Source organism: Notolepis coatsorum (assembly GCF_963971535.1).
Source record: "Notolepis coatsorum genome assembly, chromosome: 4".
Lineage (NCBI taxonomy): Eukaryota > Metazoa > Chordata > Actinopteri > Aulopiformes > Paralepididae > Notolepis > Notolepis coatsorum.
In genome coordinates, this window is record NC_140168.1 from 147,733,606 (window position 1) to 147,758,470 (window position 24,865).

Genomic DNA, 24,865 nt, shown 5'->3' on the forward strand with positions numbered 1-24,865 from the left:
CTCTCTCTCCTCTAGATCCTCTACCAAACGGTGACAGGGCTCAGAAAGGACCTCTCTGGAGTCCAGACGGTACCTCACTCAACACCTCCTCACTCAACACCTCCTCACTCACCACCTCCTCACTCCTCACCTCCTCACTCCTCACCTCCTCACTCAACACCTCCTCACTCCTCACCTCCTCACTCAACACCTCCTCACTCAACACCTCCTCTCCTCCTCACTCAACACCTCCTCACTCAACACCTCACTCAACACCTCCTCACTCCTCACCTCCTCACTCAACACCTCCTCACTCAACACCTCTCCTCCTCACTCAACACCTCCTCACTCAACACCTCACTCAACACCTCCTCACTCCTCCCCTCCTCACTCTTCACCTCCTCACTCAACACCTCCTCACCTCCTCACTCTTCACCTCCTCACTCAACACCTCCTCACTCAACACCTCCTCACTCAACACCTCCTCACTCAACACCTCCTCACTCAACACCTCCTCTCCTCCTCACTCAACACCTCCTCACTCAACACCTCCTCACTCCTCACTCAACACCTCACTCAACACCTCCTCACTCCTCCCCTCCTCACTCTTCACCTCCTCACTCAACACCTCCTCACCTCCTCACTCTTCACCTCCTCACTCAACACCTCCTCACTCAACACCTCCTCACTCAACACCTCCTCACTCCTCACCTCCTCACTCCTCACCTCCTCACTCTTCACCTCCTCACCTCCTCACTCACCACCTCCTCACTCAACACCTCCTCACCTCCTCACTCTTCACCTCCTCACCTCCTCACTCACCATCTCCTCACTCAACACCTCCTCACTCAACACCTCCTCACTCCTCACCTCCTCACTCTTCACCTCCTCACCTCCTCACTCACCACCTCCTCACTCAACACCTCCTCACCTCCTCACTCTTCACCTCCTCACCTCCTCACTCACCATCTCCTCACTCAACACCTCCTCACTCTTCACCTCCTCACTCAACACCTCCTCACTCAACACCTCACTCAACACCTCCTCACTCAACACCTCTGTTGGAGCCATTCTATTGTGTTCTTAGTGTATCTATCATTTATTTACATTTTGTTTCTGCACCTCTGTAGTCATCTACCCCACCTAGTATCCAAAGGCTGGTAGTGCATGTTGAGAGTGGGGGGCAGGGACTTTTGGAATCTCAGGTGGCTTAATGAGCAGGAAGAGAAGGCCTAAGCATGGTAAAATGTTTGGTGAAGGTGCCAGGTTATACGTTTTTCTTTAAACCACATCAGTGTGAGAATTCAGTTATTTTTGAGTATTGGAATCTTTCTTTTGATGCTTTCTTTAGATGTTTCAGATGCTTAAAATAAATCTATAATTTAATTCATAATACCTTGGATCTCGTTTTGGATTTTTTTTGGAATGTGCGTGTTAAAGACTACCTGGTTGACCAACAAGAAGCCATTACATTAAAGTTTAAAGAAAAATCTACCATGGATGGAATTCCACACAATAGAGTTGAACTTGGAACAATACAGACAACAATGAAAACGGTGAGTAAAGCAAGTTAATGAAGAACCAAAGATGCTCATCTACTGTCTACCATTCATCTGTTGTTGGAAGCAAGTGTTTGAAGCCCAATGGAAATCATGATGTGACAACTGTGAATGAATTTACAAGTAAATCAAGTTAATGAAGAACCAAAGATGCTCATCTACTGTCTACCATTCATCTGTTGTTGGAAGCAAGTGTTTGAAGCCCAATGGAAATCATGATGTCACAACTGTGAATGAATTTACAACTAAATCAAGTTAATGAAGAACCAAAGATGCTCATCTACTGTCTACCATTCATCTGTTGTTGGAAGCAAATGTTTGAAGCTCAATGGAAATCATGATGTCACAACTGTGAATGAATTTACAAGTAAAGCCTCACTGGAAATGCTGTATTGAATTGGATGTTTGGAACAAAGAGCTGTGACTGGAAATCAAAATGGCCGATGCTGCTAAACCTAGTGTTGAATGCCCACGCCATCTCTTAGGTCAGATCGATAACTTCATAACTCATTGGTCTGCTTATCTTGACATCAAACAGCGTCCTGCGAAGTGGTTGACATGCAGAACCAAACGAGTCTACAAAATGTTGTTGTTACCACTGACCGACAAGAGATAGCGAATGCACCGTTCCGACCCCCGTCAGTCATCGACCTTAGGTCGAGTGATTGAAGTTGCGGAATCTTTTATTTTATTCGCACTGGGAAGGACTCTCTTTAGTCAGATGAGGTCCATTTCCCTTATCCGTTACACGTATTATCACTATATGGCTTTACTTGATAATCCCATTATAGCTAGGGATAAAGCCACTTACACATATTATCACTATATGGCATTACTTGATATATATTTCTCTCTTTAGGCCTGAGCTAGGGATAAAGCCACCTATTCTATTTTGCCTTAATGCATAATCATATGTCTCCTTTTACTCCGTAGGGATAAAGCCACACTTCTAAAGTTTTTACATCATTAATACTCCGTCTGGCTAAAGCCTTACTCAGGAGGTTTTTTACATCATAAATCAGGCACAGTACTGGACCGCGTGGTTGACATTTCTCTCTTTAGGCCTCCATATGGATAAAGCCCCACTTCTAAAGTTTTTATCATTAATCAAAACGCAATAGGGTGAAGTTACAAGGCAAAACACATTTCATGCTTACCCGGTCGTCTGGTCAGAAGAAAGGATACAAATCATATTTATAAAGAGGTAATTTTAATTAGAAAAAGCTAGTTACAAGAAGAGACTGAAGTGGAAAGCACCCAATTCAGTTTAAAATAAGCAGAAAACAGAACATCTCATCAGGTTCGGCTTGTGCCCCGTGTCAAGCACCATTCTTCTCATCTCTCAAAAAAGTCTGATCTGGCACGGCTTGTGCCTCTTCCTATCTCTCCAGCTCAGTGTAAAAATCTGCCTGTGATCTCGCCAGTTGGCCCTTATAAAGGGCCCCATGGTCTCTTCTGCTTATTGGTCCAAATACAGCGCTGTCACCGTGATGTCATTTCACCAGCCAGTCAATGCACGGCTCGTGGGGACTGGCTCTACTCCCATTTTACTCCACTAGGCCGTAACTCGAAAAAGTAATTGTAACGTTTTCGCTGGAACAGACTCCCTTTGTTCTCTGCTGTGGAAAGTCCCCTCCATCCCCATCTCACTCAGACCCCACAAAGGGTTAACCAGTTTAATGCGTCTGCCGGCCGGAGAGCTCCGGAAACTCCCTACTGCAGGCTCCGAGATTGCATTCCGAAGGGCCCCCCCCCCTTCGTTCTCACTCGCCCCAACTCAAGGGGATGCAGACGAGGGAGACTGCTGGCTATATTCTATGCAGACCGGACAGGGTTAAACTGTGCCGACTTGCTCTCAGCTCAGGCCCGCTCTTCACTCCGACTGCACATTAACTGTAACATAGTTTTATAAGTGTATAAAGAGTATACAGGTCATATACATAGCTCCAATCATATATAATAAACATAAGAATATTATACAAAGTGTCACTCGTTGACTTGTGGCACTTTAACATGTGTTTACACATAACGTGTTTCTATTCCATTGTCCAGGAAGAATCTACAGACATTCCCCATAATCATATATAAGATCAGGATGTCATACCACCCAGTGTTACTTAGTTGGCTGTGACACTTTACACCTAGTCATGAGGAAATGTTATGGAAGTTGATTGGCACTCGTCAAAGTAGGCTGGGCATGTTGACAAAGAAAAAGAATGAAATCATCACATTCATGAAAAAAGACAAGAAAGATGATATGGACTATCATGTTTGCATGTTCAATGATCTGTTGTCAGCATTTATGGAGATGCAAGTGGCTGTGCAGCACATGTTGCCTGAAGAGGAAAAAGAGGCTGATCATGCCAGTTGGTTTGAACCAAAGCTCTTGGATTTCAAAGACTTTCTTAGTCAAGTTAACATGTGGGTGCATGGTGTGCTGGAGTCTGATGATAAGGATGCCGATACCATGACTTGCCAAGTAATTTGGGCTTAAATGTTGATGTTGAGGTTACATCAGAATGTGCTGTAAAGTTGAAAGAGGATTCAAACCTACAGGATATGATTCATCCCCATGACAGCATCTCTGTTGTTTCAAGCAGATCTAGCACAAAGTCACATGCATCCATAATGACTGTACTGGCTAAGCGTCCCGCTCTTAAGCCATACCGAGATATACCTCATCTCATGTACCTAGTGTACTCCATCAACGAATAAAACCAAAATACACCCAGCACCTGTCAGGCCCCGCCCCTACTGCCGTACTATATAGTACTGGGCGTGGCCACCACTCACTCTTCCTCGGAAAAAATCGTTTCCAAAGAAAAGTTTCCCCAAGGGAACTCGGGGCACGCTAAGAGCGGGACGCTTAGCCAGTACTCGTATAACTAGGTTATATACATAACCTGTCGTTATATTTCGTATTGGCATCGCGTCCCGCTCTTAAGCCATACCGAGATATGGGGTAGAGCGGACGCGAGGCCCGACAAATGCACCCCCTGAGGACCCGTAAGCCCACATCAGGGGGGAGGGGAGTCCCGTCACCCCATCCTTCCTAATGAAGAGGGGGCGCAGTCAACTCCACCCGAGTGCGAACAAGGGGGAACTAGAACCTCTTGAACGCACAGCACAGGCGGAACCACGTGTGACACAACACATTGTGGCCCACACCCACACACGCCTGCTACCCTACCAAAGGACGGGAAGCAGGAGAGGCCACAGACCTCAGAACCGCCTGGGAGACGGAACCCCCGGTCATGTCCATGAGGTAAAACCTTACGAAGGGACCCGGGGAGGACCATGAAGCCACAGCACAGATGTCCTCCACCGAGGCCCCACCCAGCAGAGCGGCAGAGGCCGCCACCCCACGAGTGGAGTGCGCCCTGACGCCCCCAGGGGGAGCCAACCCGGCCAACGTGAAGCAAGGGCAATGCCCTCGCACAACCAATGGGACAGGCGCTGTTTTGACAGTGCCTTACCAGCACGAGAGCCACCGTAACAGACAACTGAACGGTAGCCCTGAGGCCCTGAGTACGGCTGAGGTAAACCCCCAAGCCCGGACCGGACATGACAGGTGAAGGCCTGCCTCCAACTCACTACCGTGAGGAGGCGGATGAAACGCCTGAACCATAATATCCCTGGAGCGGAAGCACTCCGGATATTTTTAGGCACGAAGGCTGGATTAGGCCGCAGAGTGGCACCGCTATCGGAACGAAAGACAGGCACTCTGGCCGTACCGAGAGAGCACAAAGCACACCCACGCGTTTAGCGGAGGTGATGGCCAGCAAGAACGCAGTCTTGAACGACAGCTGTTCCAACAGCGCTTGCTCAAGAGGCTCAAACGGGGCCAAGGACAACCGACCGAGGACCAATGAAGATCCCAGCTCGGAGCCAAAGAGCGTTTCACCGGCTTAAGGCATCAACGCCAAGCAGGAAACGCTTCACAAGAGGGTGGCCATACACCACTCTTGGAAAATACGCCACTTACCCGCGTAACCCGCGATAGTGGAAGGAGCATGCGCGTTCCGGATGGTACCAACCACAGAAGGATCCATCCTCTCCAGACTCACCCTCTCACCAGCCAACCCACCAGCAGCTGGCCCAGCACAGGGAACTAACACAGAAACCTGTGCGCTTGAGAGAGGGCCCGCGATGACCAAGGAACAGGCCATGACGGGATACCAAGAGCTGGATCAGGACCGGGAACCACACAGCTGCGCCCCGGTCCGGCGCAAATCAGGATAAAGGACCTGCGCTCCTCAACGTACCCGCCCCAACAACTGACCTAACAGATGTATGGGGGAAAGAATCCCAGGCGGCACGGCATCGGTCCCAGACCTGCCTGACTATGTCTGGACGTAATCCCCACCCATCAGGGTGAGGACCGCCCCACGACATTACACCTGTACCCACATTCACCCTGCCGGGGATGTGGAGAGCCCTCAGGCCGCGCAGATGGAGAACGCCCATAGCCAGCCGCCCGGTGCAGACGGGGGGAGCGTACTCCTCCTTGTCTGTTGATATACGACACTGACGTCGTATTGTCCATCCTGACTTGCCTCTCACCAGGTCTATTTCCATACTGGAAAAGAACCACCTCCGTAACCTCCTCCTGGGGTGAAGAGGAGGCCAAGAGGGACCACGGAATGAGCAGATGCCCTCATACCGAGCAGGCGTATCACGGACAGCGCCGTAACCGTCCTAGGACTGAACCTCCCGAGCGTGTCTCAACACGCTCTGAGAGGGATGCCCATAGCACTCCACCCGTTGACTGGGAATAGGAGTACTCTACTTCCAGTCTACAGCAACCCCAGGCTGGTAGGAACCCTGCCTGGCATGAGACCTGACGATCCACCTTGACCGCCAAGGACCAGAACGTCGGCAGGGCAGAATACACTTCGTAACCCCTGACGACGCAGAGGCCCCAGTGCGGCCTCCACGCACTTGGTGAAGATGCAGGGTGCCAGAGAAAAGCCGAACGGCAGCCCCTGGTACTCATACGCTAACCCTGTAAGGAAGCGTAGGTAAGCCCTAGGACGGAAGATCGGTGATGCGAACATGCATCCTACAGGTCTATGGAGGAGAACCAGACCCCCACCTGACGGTGTTCAACAGGTAGGAGACGATCCAAAAAATACTGAACCTTCCCATGGTCCAACATGGGTCTGACCCCCCCCCCCCTCCCGATTTCTCAGGCACCAGAGAACACCGGGAGGAAAACGCCACAACGATGGCTTGCTTCGTCCACAGAGATCGGATCTCGTCGACCAGAGCTGTCACTGCTGGTGACCCTGACAATAGGGTCTGTACCAAACCCGAAAACAGGTGGGGTTGTGTAAATACAAGTCCCCGCCTCAGCGTTCTCTCCATCCACCTCGACATATGGTACTGCTGTAGCCATATGTGATGACACTCCCAACGCACCCGCCGCCATGTGGCGCAGGTCCGCTAAGAACTGTAGATAGGCGGCCCGGTCCCACCCGCTGTGCGTAGCCAACAAGGGGGGACCCCGACAGAAAGGGCCGGTTTGATACGGGGGAAGCTGACATCAGTTCTAGGTGACAAAAGCTCCCCCACTGAACACCCCTCCAGAACATGCTGAGGAGTTGTTCTGCAGCCGGACATGCAAGGTGTGAGGCCCCCATGGGTTCCTACACACCGTAGCCCTGCAGTGATATTACTACCACCCAAATCACGCGCGCCTGCGAGACCACTGCCAATCTTTCAGGAGTGGGAGGCACCAACATGATACCTGGCCTGGCGAAGGCGAGGCCGGGGAAGCCCGCACTGTGTGCCTCAAAAGGTTTCGAGCCCCCCTGCTGACAACACTTATAGTTGACAGACATAACACCAGGCTCAACCAACACAGCTTATGGTGTGGGAGCCGCTTGACAGCACAACATTCTCACGGACAGACCCAGGCTCAGCCATCAACTGGGTGTCAGCCCCTGTCCCCATGAGATGCGAAAAGTGGGGCCGCCCGCGCTTCAACAAAGGCACGTGGCCCGCAGCCAAAGGAAACAATCAGAGCCCCCTTTTTCCGCTGGTGTTGGGGGAGGGAGTGATCGGAGAGTGGGCTGCTCGCGGCAGGACGGCGACGGCTTGTATATTCCAAGCCGAGCCCATCCAACATGGCCGATCCCTCGGCCGCCAAGGCTGTCGGCCTTGTGGACACCTGTCGATTCAACGCCCAGGATACCTCTGGCGGGGGAAAACATGGCCGCCTGTCGAGGGCCTCGTCATCGCCGCTGACGAGGCCGCGCTCTCTCTTCTTCTGGCTGCGTGGTGTGAGGCGGTGTGGGGCCTAAGACAATACCGCCCGCGCTCCAGCGGAAGACCAAAATCCTCTGCGGAGAGGGGAACCCTGAGCGGTTATAGCTTGCGGCTAGGTCAAAGCTAATAACGTCAACAACCTCGCGCGATGTGTCGACGTCGGCTGGCCCTCAAGGCCCCGCCACCAGACACCATTTTTTGATAGAAAAAACAGCAATTCGAACACAGTTACTAATCGCTGCCAATTCAATACCGTGGCGGTACAGGCTTTAGCAGCCCACCAGCCACTCGCCGGGCCTACCCACCTCATGGCGTCGGCCGGGCGGGGCACTGTTTCAACATGACAAAAGCAAAGGACTGATGCTAACACGGAGCACCAGTGGTGGTTGCAACTAGCAACCCCGACTGTGGTGTGCACCATGAAGGGGTTAATGAATAAATGAACTAACACCACGAACATACTGTAGAATGGGCAAGCCCATGCACACAACGTTAAGGGGAGGCGGACCAGAAAGAACCAGTCCCGCATTCATTCATAATATTCACAACAGCACACCAGCCCTAGACCTCAGCCCATTTACCCATGAAGGTAAACAAAGCCCCCCCCCGCACTACTCCCCCAGTAGACACCGATTGACCATCAGCATGAATGGCTGAGAGGAGGGAAGACTGTAGCATAGACAGACATTCCCGTAGCAGAGAGACAGAACAGAAAACAGTAGCCCAATATAGCATAGCGTTCGACGCTAATGTGGACAGAAAACAGTCAGCTGAGCCACAACACTGGCCGCCGCTAAATTCCATCCTGCAGCAGTATAGCTCTACTGCCACCCGCCGGGCCGACTCGCTCTCAAGCATCGGCTTCCGGGTGGGACACCGTCCAATCCCCGCCGAGGCACAGGATCGATGCTACCTGGCTAGGCTACCTAGCCACGGCACACCCGCCCTGCACCCTGTTGTCAACCCATTTACCCGTAAAAAGGGTAAAATAGGCCTCAGCAAAACCCCCCACATTAGCTACCGACTGACCTTCATCAATGAACCGGTTAAGAGGAGGGAAAAGCGGCAACATCCCACGGCGGGGAACATTAGAACAGTGCCCAGCATTTCAGCATTAGTGTTAGCATTAGCTTTAGCATTAGTGTTTAGCAGCACGCTCCAGGATCGCTTGGAAACCGTCCACTTCAGGGGAACGTTCACCAAACCATCCCGCCCCTGGCGCCGACACACAACTCGGTTGTGTAACAAAACAAACCAGCATTACTAACACTAGCATCAATGCCTGATGACACAGGGCCTACCTGTGTGCGAGCCGGCTCGATAGCCAACCTCGCACGCTGTCCCCTGATATGCTGCCACAAGGCGAGGGAACATCAGAATAGACCCGACGTGTCGTTGGAACATACCCCGAAGATTCCAGGGGTAAGCAAATCTCCGTAAGCACTCAATATTATCTAAACTTTTCATAACAACTAGTTGCAAAGGGCGTCTTGCATCCGCTATGATGGAAACGAAAATAGAGGAAGAGTGAGTGGTGGCCACGCCCAGTACTATATAGTACGGCAGTAGGGGCGGGGCCTGACAGGTGCTGGGTGTATTTTGGTTTTATTCGTTGATTGAGTAAACTAGGTACATGAGATGAGGTATATCTCGGTATGGCTTAAGAGCGTGATGCGATGCCAATACGAAATATAACATCAAAAGCATCATCTGCTAGACTAAGAGCAAAGGCTGAGCATGCTGCTTTGGAGGCTAAAGCTGCAATTTTGCAAAGGAAACACATGCTTGATATGGAAGAATCCAGACTAAAATCACAGAGAAGCACTGGAAATTGAAGCTGAGCTGGCTGCTTCAATTGCAAAAATAAAGATCCTGGAACTGGAAGAGGGTGAAAAATCCTCTCTTGCTCGGGCAAGAATAAGAACATCACTGGATGGCAAAGCAAGTTGGAATGGAAGTGAGCATAATAATTGTCATGGCCATAAACCATCGTTAACACAGAAACATCCTCCAGCATTACAGGATGTATCCAATGCCACTGACTACATGATTCCAAAAGGGAGACCAAGTCTTTGCAAATCAAGGCCCCATTCTCCTGCTGTGCATACAAGCTTGAGACAAACACCATTGACCAACACAGGAGGTGCCAATGTATTTGACTCTCAAAGAGCAGGTTACAGACAGGATGATGTGAACAATAACCACAATGCTCTTGCTAATGCTATCCAAAGACAAAATGACATCACTCAATTCCTGATAAAGCAACAGCAGAGCTCTCTACTGCCAACAAGAGACATACCAGTGTTTAGTGGTGACCCACTTCATTATAGGTCATTCATTAAAGCCTTCCAACATGGGATTGAGAGTAAAACCGATAACATGCAAGACGGACTTTATTATTTGGAGCAGTACACAACAGGCCAACCGAGAGAACTCATTCGCAGCTGTTTACACATGGATCCTACAAGAGGATACAACAAAGCAAGACAACAGCTTCAGATAAACTTTGGCAATGAGATGAAAATAACAACTGCCTATATGGATAAAGCCCTGAGCTGGCCAGTCCTTAGAGCAGAAGATGGTAATGGTTTGCGTTAGGGCTGGGCGATATGGGAAAAAATCATATCTTCTTCTTCTTCTTCTTCTTTCGTGTAACGTCAGAGGTCCAACTCTGTATCTTGTAGCCATGCCCTTAACTCTGGTCCCACATCAAAGAGGCTGGCTTCCGAGGGTGGTTTGTATAGGGGGCAGATGGTCAGGATGTGGTCAACAGTCTGCTCAGGGTCTCCACACTCGCATGCAGCGCTGTCTGCCAGGCCCCACTTCTTTAATGATGCTTTAAAGCGACCAACCCCAGATCTTAAACGGTTCAGCAGAACCCATTGCCGGCGTGGAAGATCGTCTCCTGTGGCGCCATCTCCTGGATCCCAGATGTAGTGGTGGATACGGGTTGGCCCAGCACTCTCCCACTCTCTCTTCCAGGCTGCCGCCAGCCATCCATTTCTGGATAGGTCCTCAGTGGTGGAACGGAGCATCTCTTGTGCCACCTTGTTGTAGGGGTGGCGAGACTTGAGTCTGCTCATAGGTGCTGTTGTTGTTGTGGTGTTGTGTAGGATGTGCCAGTCATGCTTCACTGCCTTCCTTGCTAGGGCGAGAGTGGCAGCCTCTCGTCGTAGGCCAGCTGGTGCGATTCCTGCAAGGACTGGCAGCAGGAAGACGGGTGTAGCCTTCAGGTATCCACTGATGATCCGGAGGGCGTTGTTAGTAGCCGCATCAACTTTTTTAACGTGTGGGCTTCTGCTCCAGACTGGGGCACAGTACTCCGCTGCCGAGAAGACCAGGGCTTGGGTGGATATCCGAAGGGTCTTGGCAGTGGCTCCCCAGGTTGTACCTGCGAGGCGTCGGATCAGCGCAACCCTTGATGTTGTCTTTGCCCTGACATCTTCGAGGTGTTGTTTGAAGGACAGTGTCCGATCCAGACGCACGCCAAGGTATTTAGGGGCTTGCTGGGACTCCAGACGCTTGTGGTCAGCATATACCTCCAGTTCCCTCTTGGCGTCTCTGTTGCAGAGATGGTATGCTGCTGTAACGGTCTTGCTGGTGCTGAGCTGTAGGCGCCACTTTTGTAGATAGGCTACTAGGATGTCCATGTCTTGGTTAAGACCATCCTCCAGTGCCTTCCATGTGGGTTTTCTCAGCATGATGGCAAGATCGTCCGCATAGCCGTACTTTCTGGATGCTGTGACTGGGAGATCGTAGATGTAAATATTAAACCGCATCGGAGAAAGGACTGACCCCTGTGGGACACCGTTCCTCAGTCTTCTGAGCCTGCTGCGCTGGCCATCGCTGGTGTGTAGGACAAAACTGCGGTTAGACAACATCTCCATGATAAACTTCACCATATGCCGATCAGGTACCATCCTCATCAGCTTCAGGTGGAGTCCACGGTGCCAGACAGTATCGTACGCGGCAGTCAGGTCCAGGTACACTACCCCTGCTTTCTCATTAGCCTGGAAGCTGTCCTCGATGTCTTGAGACAGTAGTGTTACCTGGTCCACTGTTGATCTACCACGTCGGAAACCGGCCTGTTCCTGTGGGAGCTGTGTGTCAATTACTGGCTCAATGCGGCTATGGATCATTCTTTCCAATATCTTAAATGGAACACAGAGCAGCGAGATGGGTCGATATGCCTTGGGGTCTTCCGCAGGTTTGTTTGGCTTTGGCAGGGCAATTACAGAAGCACGACGCCAGGTCTTGGGGATCTTGCACCTCTGATAGCATGCAGAGAAGAATGCACAGAGCCAGTCAGATGTTGTTGTGCTCTGGTGGGTGATAAACTCCGGGTGGATGTTGTCACGGCCTGGAGATTTGCCCGTCTTGAGCTTACTCGTGGCCTCATCGAGTTCATCTGCTGTGAACTCTCCTGAGAGGTTAGAATCTACACTGGCCACCTTGGAGAGGGAAGACCGCTCCTGTGTTATCAGGCGGGTAACATCTTTGTCTGCGTCTGGGTAACGACCGTTCTTCAGGAGCTCGGAGGCGATGGCATCTGCAGTGACTGGGCAGCTTGGGGGCTTCGTACATCTGCCTGTAAGCTGGTTGATCGTTTGCCACGCCTTCCGACTAGAATGGGTAAAGTCAATTGATTCAACTACTTCAGTCCATCTGTCTCTACGCGTGGTGTCCAGTCTCTGGAGCAGTGCCGCTGCAGTCGCATCCACCTCTTCCCTGGAGCCAGCGCTCTGGTGGTCGCACAGGAGGCGGCTGCACTCCTCGTCCCAACCAGGGATGTAGTTCCTGTTGTAGCCGCGTGGGATGGTCTTCTTTGCCGCACCCAGGAGGACCCCACAGTAGGCCTCATAGGCGGCGTCCACATCGGCTGCATCTGGGTCTGGCAGACCAGCTGACCTCTTATCCGTCTCCTGAGCAAATACCTCCCAGTTGGCCTTTCGAAAGTTCCATCTTTTGACAGGCTTCCCTAATACCGGTTGCACCAGTGATGGGACTTTAATGATGGATGGTCGGTGGTGTGAGTCGGGAAACCTGTCTAGGACGCGTCTTTCTGGTTTCGGGTCATTGCTCCAGCATACGGCAAAGGCCAGGTCTGGGTTGGTAGAGGTGTTCCAGCGTGCAGAGAAGAAGCTTGGAGGCTCCTTGGGGTCGTACAACAGCAGAGCATCGATGTTGGAGGCCCATTCGCTGAGCGCCTCTCCGTTAGGTGTTGTGTAGTTGTAACCCCAGTCTGTGTGTTGACAGTTGAAGTCACCAGCGTAGATGGCGGGTGCAGTTATGGACGGGAGGGACGTAGCAGCCAGCTCTGATGGTGGGGGCTTATATACGTTGATGACTGAAGTTTCCTGGATTTTAGTAACCAGCCACTCGATGTTGGAGCCTGGTGGGGATTGGCTACTGGCTGACCAGCTTAGTTCAGTCCTCACGAAGGTTGCCACACCATGTTGCTTGTTGTGGATGGACCCGGCTAGATGGAAACCAGGCATCTTGAGGATGTTATCGTTTGTGCAGTGTGTCTCCTGCAGGAGCACCACCGCTGCCCCATTGGAATCAGCCAGGTGACGTACGATCTCGAGTTTGGCGCTGGTGAGGCCCTCGACATTGAGTTGGAGCACTGGTAGGCCGCGGTTTTCGACGGCCGGTATGACCGCCCGTCCTGAGTAGGACGCTCCACCGTACCTTGGCCTGCCTGCTCGACGTTTAGTTGGCGACATTCGTTTCACAAGTTGGTCTTGCACCATCTCTTGCTACTTACAGGGAAGGCCTCGTGAAGGCTGTCGTCATCTTCCCCTAACAATAACCAGAATGCTCTTGCTAATGCTATCCAAAGACAAAATGACATCACTCAATTCCTGATAAAGCAACAGCAGAGCTCTCTACTGCCAACAAGAGACATACCAGTGTTTAGTGGTGACCCACTTCATTATAGGTCATTCATTAAAGCCTTCCAACATGGGATTGAGAGTAAAACCGATAACATGCAAGACAGACTTTATTATTTGGAGCAGTACACAACAGGCCAACCGAGAGAACTCATTCGCAGCTGTTTACACATGGATCCTACAAGAGGATACAACAAAGCAAGACAACAGCTTCAGATAAACTTTGGCAATGAGATGAAAATAACAACTGCCTATATGGATAAAGCCCTGAGCTGGCCAGTCCTTAGAGCAGAAGATGGTAATGGTTTGCGTTAGGGCTGGGCGATATGGGAAAAAATCATATCGCGATAACGATATGATAATGTTATCATATTTCTCGATATCGATAATTATCGAATTGTTATAAGTATTAATTTTTTTTTTTTTTTTAGCAACAGATGTATGTTTATTTTGCAGCAATTCTTTGTCATAGCCGCCATCTTTAGTGTTACATCCCCTCACACTCCAGTTCTCAGGCTGCAGCTGGTTTAAAAGCGAAAGTAAACCGGCTTCTCTGCTGGCTGTGGCTCCAGGGGAGTTGAACAGTTCTGGCTCTGCTAGTTTATTTTCGATCTTTTGACGCTTTTTTGGTGGACAAACCACTGCACATGTGCACCATGACTCGTGACTGGAGTCTAGTTCTGCTAGCACACATAGCCTACTGTGTACAGACGGTTTCAAACTGTATTTTAAATTAGAAAGCAAACAAAATAAATGGACAAGAGAAAAATAAATCTCAATTTGGTCAGTATTGTCATTTGGACAAAATTACTTTAAGTTGCAGGCAAGAAAGACAAGTCTGTCTGTCCACTGTCTCTGGTTTTAAAACTGCCCTGTTGCAGGTCAGACATTTTTTATTTATTTTTTAAATATAAAAATAAAAACGATTTTTCAATTTTTAATTTTTTCGATATTCGATATCGATTATTAAAATATATCGTGATATTTATCGTTATCGTTATATCGCCCAGCCCTAGTTTGTGTTCCTATGCACTGTTTTTGAGAGGCTGTTATGGAGCACATGATGGAGTTGGAAAATCCAACGCATCTCCGAACCATCGTCTCAAAGTTACCATTCAAGCCCCATGATAAATGGAGATCAGCCGTGTGTGACTTTCAGGAAAGATACGAAAGAAGAGCCAGGTTTGGAGATCTAGTAACGTTTGTGGAGAAGCAAGCCAGAATAGCATTGGATCCAGTCTTTGGGGACATTCAAGACTTTGCAACTCAAAAAGCAGGTACAAAGTCTAAGTATACAGACTCAACGCAAAAAGCTAAACCGTCCAGCAGAGGGAGCAGTTTTGCAACAAAGATAACTGCTATACCAGAAAAAGTTGTGGAGTCGAGCCTGACTAGAAACAAAGAACAGGACAACATAGTGGATGCTTCTAAAAAAACGCTGCACTTTTTGTGATAATGGGTATGCATTGGAATTCTGTCAGAAGTTGAAACACAGACCAAATGAGGAGAAAGTTGAGTTTCTCAGAAGCAAAGGACTGTTTTGGATGTCTCACAAGGGGACATATGAGCAAGAACTGTCAGAAGCGCATGACCTGTCAACAATGCCAGCGAAACCACCCCACTCTGTTGCACAGAGAAATTGAAAATAAAAGAAGCATGCAAGCAGAGGTAAATGTTTCCAAAGAAGCCACCAAAGACAAAGCTCCAGTAACCAGTGCAATGGTCTCTCTAGATATCAGTGGCTCTACTGGGGCCGGTAACAAAGAATGTGCGCTTGCCATTGTACCAGTTCAGGTAAAGCTCTCAAAAGGAAACAAGATTGTGCACACATATGCCTTTCTGGACAATGGAAGCACTGGTACATTTTGTACTGAAAAGTTGATGACTAAGCTAAATGCTACAGGAAAAAAGGTGGAGATACTTCTGACAACAATGGGCCAAGATACCAGGCAGTCGAGTCTTGTTCCCAGTTTTAAAGTTTCTGGACTAGAAGTGGCTGCTCTTGAGAGTGATTCTTTCCTTCAATTGCAGGACTGCTATACTCAACAAAGCATTCCTGTCGCAAAGGACAACATTCCTACAGAAGACGATATCCGACAGTGGCCATATATAATGGATGTTGAGTTAATGCAAATTGATGCCAATGTTGAGCTACTGATCAGTGTTGTTAACACACCTAAGGCTTTGGAACCATGGAGAATCGTCAGCAGTGAAGGTAATGGGCCTTACGCTATAAAGACTCCTTGGATGGGTGGTCAATGGGCCACTCCATGATAACATTGGCCTGGATGAATGTGGTCATCCTAGCATTAGTGTCAACCGTATATCCATTTAAAGAGTCGAGGAACTGCTAATCAAGCAGTATAATCAAGACTTTTTAGAGCAGCATGATACAGACAAAAGCGAGATGTCCATGGAAGACCAAGAGTTCATGCAGATTGTGTCCAGCTCGCATGAATACTTTCGGCAGCCAACTTGCCCTTCCGCGTTGCTCGGATTGGCTGCGCGCATGCGCATGAGCCGCAACGTGCTCCTCAGCCAGGCTCCGCTTAACGCAATTTATACAAATGGAAGTATTGATTACGCTGTAACGAATCATTAAAAAAATATACCCTTAACTGGAATATGTTGTGCCTTTACACATATGTTGGATTATGTAATTGGTTTGTCATGACAAACTAATAAAAAATCGCAAATTAACCGGTGGCTACAACAACAATGATGTATGTAGTTACTGTGTGTTGTTGTAGCCACCGGTTAATTCGCGATTTTTTATTGGTTTGTCATGACAAACCAATTACATAATCCAACATATGTGTAAAGGCACAACATATTCCAGTTAAGGGTATATTTTTTTAATGATTCGTTACGGCGTAATCAATACTTCCATTTGTATAAAATTGCTTTAAGCGGAGCCTGGCTGAGGAGCGCGTCGCGGCTCATGGGCATGCGCGCGCTGAGCCAATCAGAGCAACGCGGAAGGGCAAGTTGGCTGCCGAAAGTATTCACGCGTCCAGCTCTGCTATGCTAAAAGATGGGCACTATCATTTGAAACTACCCTTTCGGAAGAAGGATGTAAAGATGCCTAATAATCGCCCATTGGCGGAGCAGCGAGCACTGCTCCTCTTGAAAAAGTTCAAAAAGAACAACATATTCTTTGTGGAGTACAAAGGCTTTCTTCAGGATGTTATCGACAAAGGATATGCTGAAATGGTTCCCCAAGAGCAAGTAAAACGTGACGACGTGAAAGTGTGGTACATTCCACATCACGGAGTTTACCATCAAAGAAAGAAAAAAATTCGGGTTGTGTTTGATTGTGCCTCATCTTTCCGGGGTGCATCCCTGAACCAAGAGCTTCTCCAAGGACCTGATTTAACAAACTCCCTCATCGGCGTGCTCCTCCGTTTTCGCCAGAGTCAAATTGCCCTCATGGCTGACGTGGAAGGAATGTTCCACCAGGTAAAGGTAGCAGATGAAGATGTTGACCTGCTGCGTTTCCTCTGGTGGCCTAATGGTGACATCAGCCAAGAGCTTGTTGAGTACAGAATGACTGTGCACCTGTTCGGTGCCGTATCATCTCCAAGCTGTGCCACCTTCGCACTGCGGATGACAATCAGGAGGACTTTCCACAGGAGGTAATCTATACCATCAAAGAGAACTTTTATGTGGATGACTGTTTGAAGTCTGTCAAAACCGAAGGTCAGGCCTTGTCACTGTATCAAGGCCTCAAGGAGGTGTGTTCCAAGGGAGGATTCAAGCTCGCCAAATGGATAAGCAATTGTCGCTCTACTCTCTCGGATTCCTGAAGAGGACAAGGCCAAAGAGGTAAAAAACCTTGACTTGGATAGGGAGAGTCTCCCTATGGAAAGAGCTCTAGGAGCCCAATGGAACATTGAACTTGACACGTTCAACTTCAACATGGCAGTAAAAAAGCAGCCCACTACAAGACGAGGCATCCTCTCAGTTGTTAGCTCTGTGTATCTGTCTCCAGTCATACTAACTGCCAAGATAATTCTACAGAATTTGTGTAGGATCGGATGTGGCTGGGATGCAGACGTTCCAGACACGATTGCTCAACAGTGGCACAGATGGCAAACCGAATTGCACCAGCTAGATGCATTCTATGTGGACAGATGTTTCCTACCAAGAGACTTTGAGATAAAGACAGCCCAGTTACATAATTTCTGTGATGCCAGTGAACCAGGGTATGGGACAGTGACCTACCTTCGCTTCACAAGTGACAAGGATGACATACATACTGCCTTCGTTATGGGGAAAGCTAGAGTGTCTCCATTAAAGCAGACTACCATTCCAAGACTTGAGCTTACAGCCGTAGTCTTGGCTGTTCGTATGGACAAGATGCTAAGACTTGAACTACAGTTTCAACTTGATAAATCAGTCTTCTGGTCTGACAGCATGACTGTCCTAAAGTACATCTCTAACAGAATTAAAAGATGCCAGACGTTTGTAGCAGAGTGGCCACCATCACAGTTCTGTCAAAGCCGTCTCAATGGAGATACATTTGCTCTAAGTTAAACCCTGCTGATGAGGCCTCTCGTGGTCTGCGAGTTGATGCTTTTCTGAAGTCAAAAAGGTGGATCCAAGGCCCGGGATTTCTCTCAGGCCCTGAATCACATTGGCCAAGATCTCCTGAAGAGATTGATGCTGTTTCTGTTGACGATCCTGAGGTGAAAAAAGATGTCTCTGTCTACAGTACAGTCATAAACAAAGACGAAGCTGCCACATGGAAACTCATTAATCACTTCTCATCATGGTATGACCTCAAAGTAGCTGTGGCATGGATGCTGAAAGTTAAAAAGATGCTTCGATTGCGATGCCAAGAAAGAAAAAGCACACAAAAGACACTTGGACAAGTTGATTACAAGCAGCAGCAAGGTAAATTTGCAGGTCTTTCAGTTGATGACATGGTCCAAGCAGAGGAGGCAGTCATATGCTTTGTCCAAGATCAGAGTTTTTCCGAAGAGATTGCTGCACTGAGAATGGGCACAGTAAAGAAAACCAGCCCATTGTACAGACTGGATCCAGTGTTGGTGAATGGAGTTCTGAGGGTAGGTGGAAGGCTCAGCAAGTCTGCCTTACCCGAGGAAGTTAAACACCCAGCCATCCTTCCCAAGGACAGTCATGTTTCAAAACTGATCCTTTGTCACATACACAAGCTGGTAGGACACAGTGGAAGAAATCACATGCTGTCCAGGTTGCGACGGAAATATTGGATTCTCTGTGCAAATTCTGCAGCAAGAACAGTTATCCGGAAATGTGTAATCTGTCGACGCAAACATGGAAAGGTGGGAGAACAGAAGATGGCTGATCTTCCCACAAACAGAATCTCCTGACCTACCTCCTTTCACGCATGTAGGAGTGGATTATTTCAGACTTATTGAGGTTAAGAGAGGAAGATCCACTGTGAAGAGGTATGGTGTAATATTTACATGCCTGACTTGCAGAGCTGTTCATCTTGAAATGGCTCACTCCCTGGACACAGACTCTTGCATTAGTGCCCTTCGGCGATTCATATGTAGAAGAGAACAAGTGCTAGAGATAACGTCAGATAATGGCACCAATTTCATCAGCTCTAATCGTGAGCTAAAAGAAGCTTTGAAGCAATTGAACCAGGACAAAATTCAACAGGTAATGCTACAGGATGGTATAAAGTGGAAATTCAACCCTCACCACGGAGCCCACCATGGGGGGGTCTGGGAGCGGCTCATTCGTCAAGTAAAGAGTGTCCTTCAATCCGTCTTGACACAGCAAACCATTGATGATGACGCTCTGCAGACAGCCTTATGTGAGGTGGAGGCCATTCTCAATGATCGTCCAAACCATCTTATTCAGCTCAAGGGTAAACCAGTCTTACCTCCAGGTCTGTTCACCCAAGAAGATGTGTATGCTCGGAGGAGATGGAGGCAAGTACAGTATCTCGCAAACCTCTTCTGGAAGAGATGGACATCTGAGTATCTTCCTATAATGCAGCAACGCCAAAAGTGGAACAGCATAAAAAGGAGCTTAAGCCCTGGATACTTGGTACTCATAGTGGACAGCTCAGCTCCACGCAACTCATGGCTGATGGGACAAATCATTGACACCATGCCAGACTCCAGAGGTCTGGTTTGTCGTGTTCGAGTTAAAACAAAGAGCGGCGTATTGGAGATACCTATCACCAAGCTTTGTTTGCTCCTGGAAGAAGCAACATCTTGACATTGAATCAGCGGACTCATCGACACCTACACATATACTGATTGACACCGATCATTGAACAATGCACACTCTCAAGAAGAGCAAGAAACGCATGGACTTTGAAAACCCGTAAAAAATAATATATAAACTAGTTTTCATGGTAATTGCTGCTTATATTATATGGGCTCCATTTCTATTGATAATTGCCTTGCTTGGCAATTAGGGGCCGGTGTGTTGGAGCCATTCTATTGTGTTCTTAGTGTATCTATCATTTATTTACATTTTGTTTCTGCACCTCTGTAGTCATCTACCCCACCTAGTATCCAAAGGCTGGTAGTGCATGTTGAGAGTGGGGGGCGGGGACTTTTGGAATCTCAGGTGGCTTAATGAGCAGGAAGAGAAGGCCTAGGCATGGTAAAAATGTTTGGTGAAGGTGCCAGGTTATACATTTTTCTTTAAACCACATCAGTGTGATAATTCTGTTATTTTTGAGTATTGGAATCTTTCTTTTGATGTTTTCTTTTAGATGTTTCAGATGCTTAAAATAAATCTATAATTTAATTCATAATACCTTGGATCTCGTTTTGGATTATTTTTTGGAATGTGTGTGTTAAAGCCACTACCTGGTTGACCAACAAGAAGCCATTACAACCTGTCGCATAGTAATGTCAAATGACAATATAAAATATAAGCTGAAGCGGGCTGTATGTGAAAACCAGCCCCTCCAGTAGTGCCTTAAGCAAGGTCCCGAGCAGGTAATAAAGTGAACACAAGACGTTGATCCAAATAGTAAATTATATTTATTATGCAGGGTAGGGCTTGAAACCTCCACTGATTTAAATAGGCAACAAAGGGAAAAAACAACGCACAAACATGTAAACAAATAGGGAAAAAGGTAATTGGAGAACAGACAAAGTGAGGTATAGGAGAATACTAATAATATATATATAATACCATATGATATAACATAATATAAGATATAGTATATAACTTAGTACCAGAGCAACTCCGATAGATATATATATATAGATACTTACTTCCAAGCAGGAAGGCAAATGGCTCTAAGGCCCACAACACAATACATATATATCCGGCTACTGGTAAGTCCACACACAGTGGCAAACAAAAGCACAAGGTATCCACACACAGTGGTCAATCAATGGCAACCTCCCAATACTCTGATCAGTGGCAACTGACAGAGAGAGGCGCCCCGATGTGTGTCATCTCCACTCTATTAACCACCCATCTCCACTGCCTGTTCGAAGGTGCACCAATCAGATGCAACCAATCCAATCAGGGAGATGAGTGGCATCTGTGAATAGAAACAGGCAATTAGGAGATGACACAACACCACACATAGCAAACAACACAAATAATATATTACCCTGATGTTACATGGTGTTAAAATATATGGCAATAATGATAATGAACAACCCACGTACGTGACACAACCTCACTCCTCACCTCCTCACTCAACACCTCACTCAACACCTCACTCAACACCTCACCTCCTCACTCCTCACCTCACCTCCTCACTCCTCACTCCTCACCTCACTCACCACCTCCTCACCTCCTCACTCCTCACCTCACTCACCACCTTCTCACTCCTCACCTCACTCACCACCTTCTCACTCCTCACCTCACTCACCACCTCCTCACCTCCTCACTCCTCACCTCCTCACTCCTCACCTCCTCACTCACCTCCTCACTCACCACCTCCTCACTCCTCACCTCCTCACTCACCACCTCCTCACTCACTACCTCCTCACTCACCACCTCCTCACCTCCTCACTCACCACCTCCTCACCTCCTCACTCACCACCTCCTCACTCAACACCTCCTCACTCACCACCTCCTCACTCCTCACCTTCTCACTCACCACCTCCTCACTCCTCACCTTCTCACTCAACACCTCCTCACTCCTCAACTCACTCCTCACCTCCTCACTCAACACCTCACTCCTCACCTCCTCACTCACCACCTCCTCACTCAACACCTCACTCCTCACCTCCTCACTCAACACCTCACTCCTCACCTCCTCACTCAACACCTCCTCACTCCTCACCTCCTCACTCAACACCTCCTCACTCCTCACCTCACTCCTCACCTCCTCACTCAACACCTCACTCCTCACCTCCTCACTCAACACCTCCTCACTCCTCACCTTCTCACTCTTCACCTTCTCACTCACCACCTCCTCCCTCCTCACTCAACACCTCCTCACTCCTCACCTCCTCACTCAACACCTCCTCACTCCTCACCACCTCCTCACTCAACACCTCCTCACCTCCTCACTCCTCACCTCCTCACTCAACACCTCCTCACTCCTCACCTCCTCACTCAACACCTCCTCACTCCTCACCACCTCCTCACTCAACACCTCCTCACCTCCTCACTCCTCACCTCCTCACTCCTCACCTCCTCACTCAACACCTCCTCACTCCTCACCACCTCCTCACTCAACACCTCCTCACTCCTCACCTCCTCACTCCTCACCTCCTCACTCAACACCTCCTCACTCAACACCTCACTCCTCACCTCCTCACTCCTCACCTCCTCACTCAACACCTCCTCACTCCTCACCTCCTCACTCACCACCTCCTCACTCCTCACCTCCTCACTCCTCACCTCCTCACTCAACACCTCCTCACTCCTCACCTCCTCACTCACCACCTCCTCACTCCTCACCTCACTCCTCACCACCTCCACCTCACTCAACACCTCCTCACTCAACACCTTTACAGCTGCTCACTCCTCACTCAACACCTCACTCCTCACTCACCTCACTCCTCACTCACCTCACTCCTCACTCAACACCTCCTCACCTCCTCACTCAACACCTCCTCACTCATCTCTTTACAACTGCTCACTCAACACCTCCTCTTGGCTTGAATAGTGACAATAATGATTAAGCACTACATACAAAAATCCATTTTATAAAATATGATCTTTTTCTTTCGGCTTTTCCCGTCGGTGGTCACCACAGCGGATCATCCGTTTCCATCTGTTTCTGTCATCTGCGTCGTCCTCCGTCACTCCCACTGCCTGCATGTCCTCCTTCACTGTGTCTATAAACCTCCTCTTGGGCCTTCCCCTCCTCCTCTTTCCTGGCAGCTCCATCTCCAGCATCCTCCTCCCAATGTACCCCACCTCCCTCCTCCGCACATGTCCAAACCATCTCAGTCTTGCTTCTCTCACTTTCTGCCCGAACTGCTCAACATGGGCCGTTCCTCTGATGTAGACATTTTCGATTTTGTCCAACCTTGTTACTCCCAGAGAGAACCATAACATCTTCATCTCTGCCACCTCCAGCTCCGCCACCTGCTTGTTGGTCAGCGCCACTGTTTCTAGACCATACAGCATAGCTGGTCTCACTACCGTGCTGTAGACCTTTCCCTTTACTCTTGCTGGTACCCTTCTATCGCAGATCACCCCTGTCATCCTTCTCCACCCGCACCACCCGGCCTGCACTCTCTTCTTCACCTCCCTACCACAGTCCCCATTACTTTGGACTTTGGACAAGTACTTAAACTCGTCCACTTTTGGTACCTCTACTCCTTGCATCATCACCACCCCTCTGTCTTCCTTCCCATTTACACACATATACTCGGTCTTGCTTCTGTTCACCCTCATCCCCCTTCTCTCCAGTGCATGCCTCCACTTCTCCAGGTTCTCTTCCACCTGCTCCCTGATCTCACTACAGATCGTGATGTCATCTGCGAACATCATGGTCTGTCAGCCTGTCCATCACTACTGCAAATAAGAAAGGACTGAGGGCCGACCCTTGGTGCAATCCTACCCCGACCTTGAACCCTTCCGTCACTCCCACTGCACACCTATAAAATATAAATATAAAATATGATCATTGATTTAAAAAATATTTTGACCTTCTTTGATACAACTGTACAACTTTATTCACATTTTCTCAAGGATGGAGTGAAGGCTAACATTGCTGTGAAGGCTAACATTGTTGTGAAGGCTAACATTGTTGTGAAGCTAACATCGCTGTGAAGGCTAACATTGTTGTGAAGCTAACATCGCTGTGAAGGCTAACATCGCTGTGAAGGCTAACATTGTTGTGAAGCTAACATCGCTGTGAAGGCTAACATTGTTGTGAAGCTAACATCGCTGTGAAGGCTAACATTGTTGTGAAGCTAACATCGCTGTGAAGGCTAACATTGTTGTGAAGCTAACATCGCTGTGAAGGCTAACATTGTTGTGAAACTAACATCGCTGTGAAGGCTAACATTGTTGTGAAGCTAACATCGCTGTGAAGGCTAACATTGTTGTGAAGCTAACATCGCTGTGAAGCTAACATCGCTGTGCAGCTAACATCGCTGAAGGCTAACATCGCTGTGAAGGCTAACATTGTTGTGAAGATAACATAGCTGTGAAGCTAACATCGCTGTGAAGGCTAACATTGTTGTGAAGCTAACATCGCTGTGAAGCTAACATCGCTGTGAAGCTAACATCGCTGAAGGCTAACATCGCTGTGAAGCTAACATCGCTGAAGGCTAACATCGCTGTGAAGGCTAACATCGCTGTGAAGCTAACATCGCTGAAGGCTAACATCGCTGTGAAGCTAACATCGCTGTGAAGCTAACATCGCTGTCTCACACTGTGAAATGCTCCGAACCACCATTGACTTCCACTAGCATTAACAAACTAACAAACACAAACTAACAAAAGGTTTCTGCTTCCGATATGTCAAAAATCTAAAACACTGGTGCAAGTTATTATTGGACAGACTTCACCTCTTTAAATATGTCCTCTGTAACAAATGGATTTCCTGATGTGCATCCACTGTGATCCACTTGAACCTCAGGTCCCTGCCCTGCTGGAAGGCTGTGACGAGCAGGACAGCTCCAGTTCAGAGGAGGAGAGCGAGGAGGAGGGAGGTGGCAACAAGCAGGAACAAGGAGAGGAGACACAAGTGGATAAGAAGGTACTGAAGGATTTGGGGTGCTT

General features: G+C 48.6%; 1 protein-coding gene across 1 annotated transcript in view; it reads left to right on the forward strand.

Annotated features, from left to right (window-relative positions):
* riok1 (RIO kinase 1 (yeast)) overlaps positions 1-24,865 on the forward strand; it is a 131,174-nt gene that overhangs the window by 101,111 nt on the left and 5,198 nt on the right. Inside the window, exons 15-16 of the mRNA XM_084312731.1 lie at positions 16-69; positions 24,723-24,842. Of these exons, the coding sequence (XP_084168857.1) occupies positions 16-69; positions 24,723-24,842 (174 nt within the window). The remainder of the gene's footprint in view (positions 1-15; positions 70-24,722; positions 24,843-24,865) is intronic.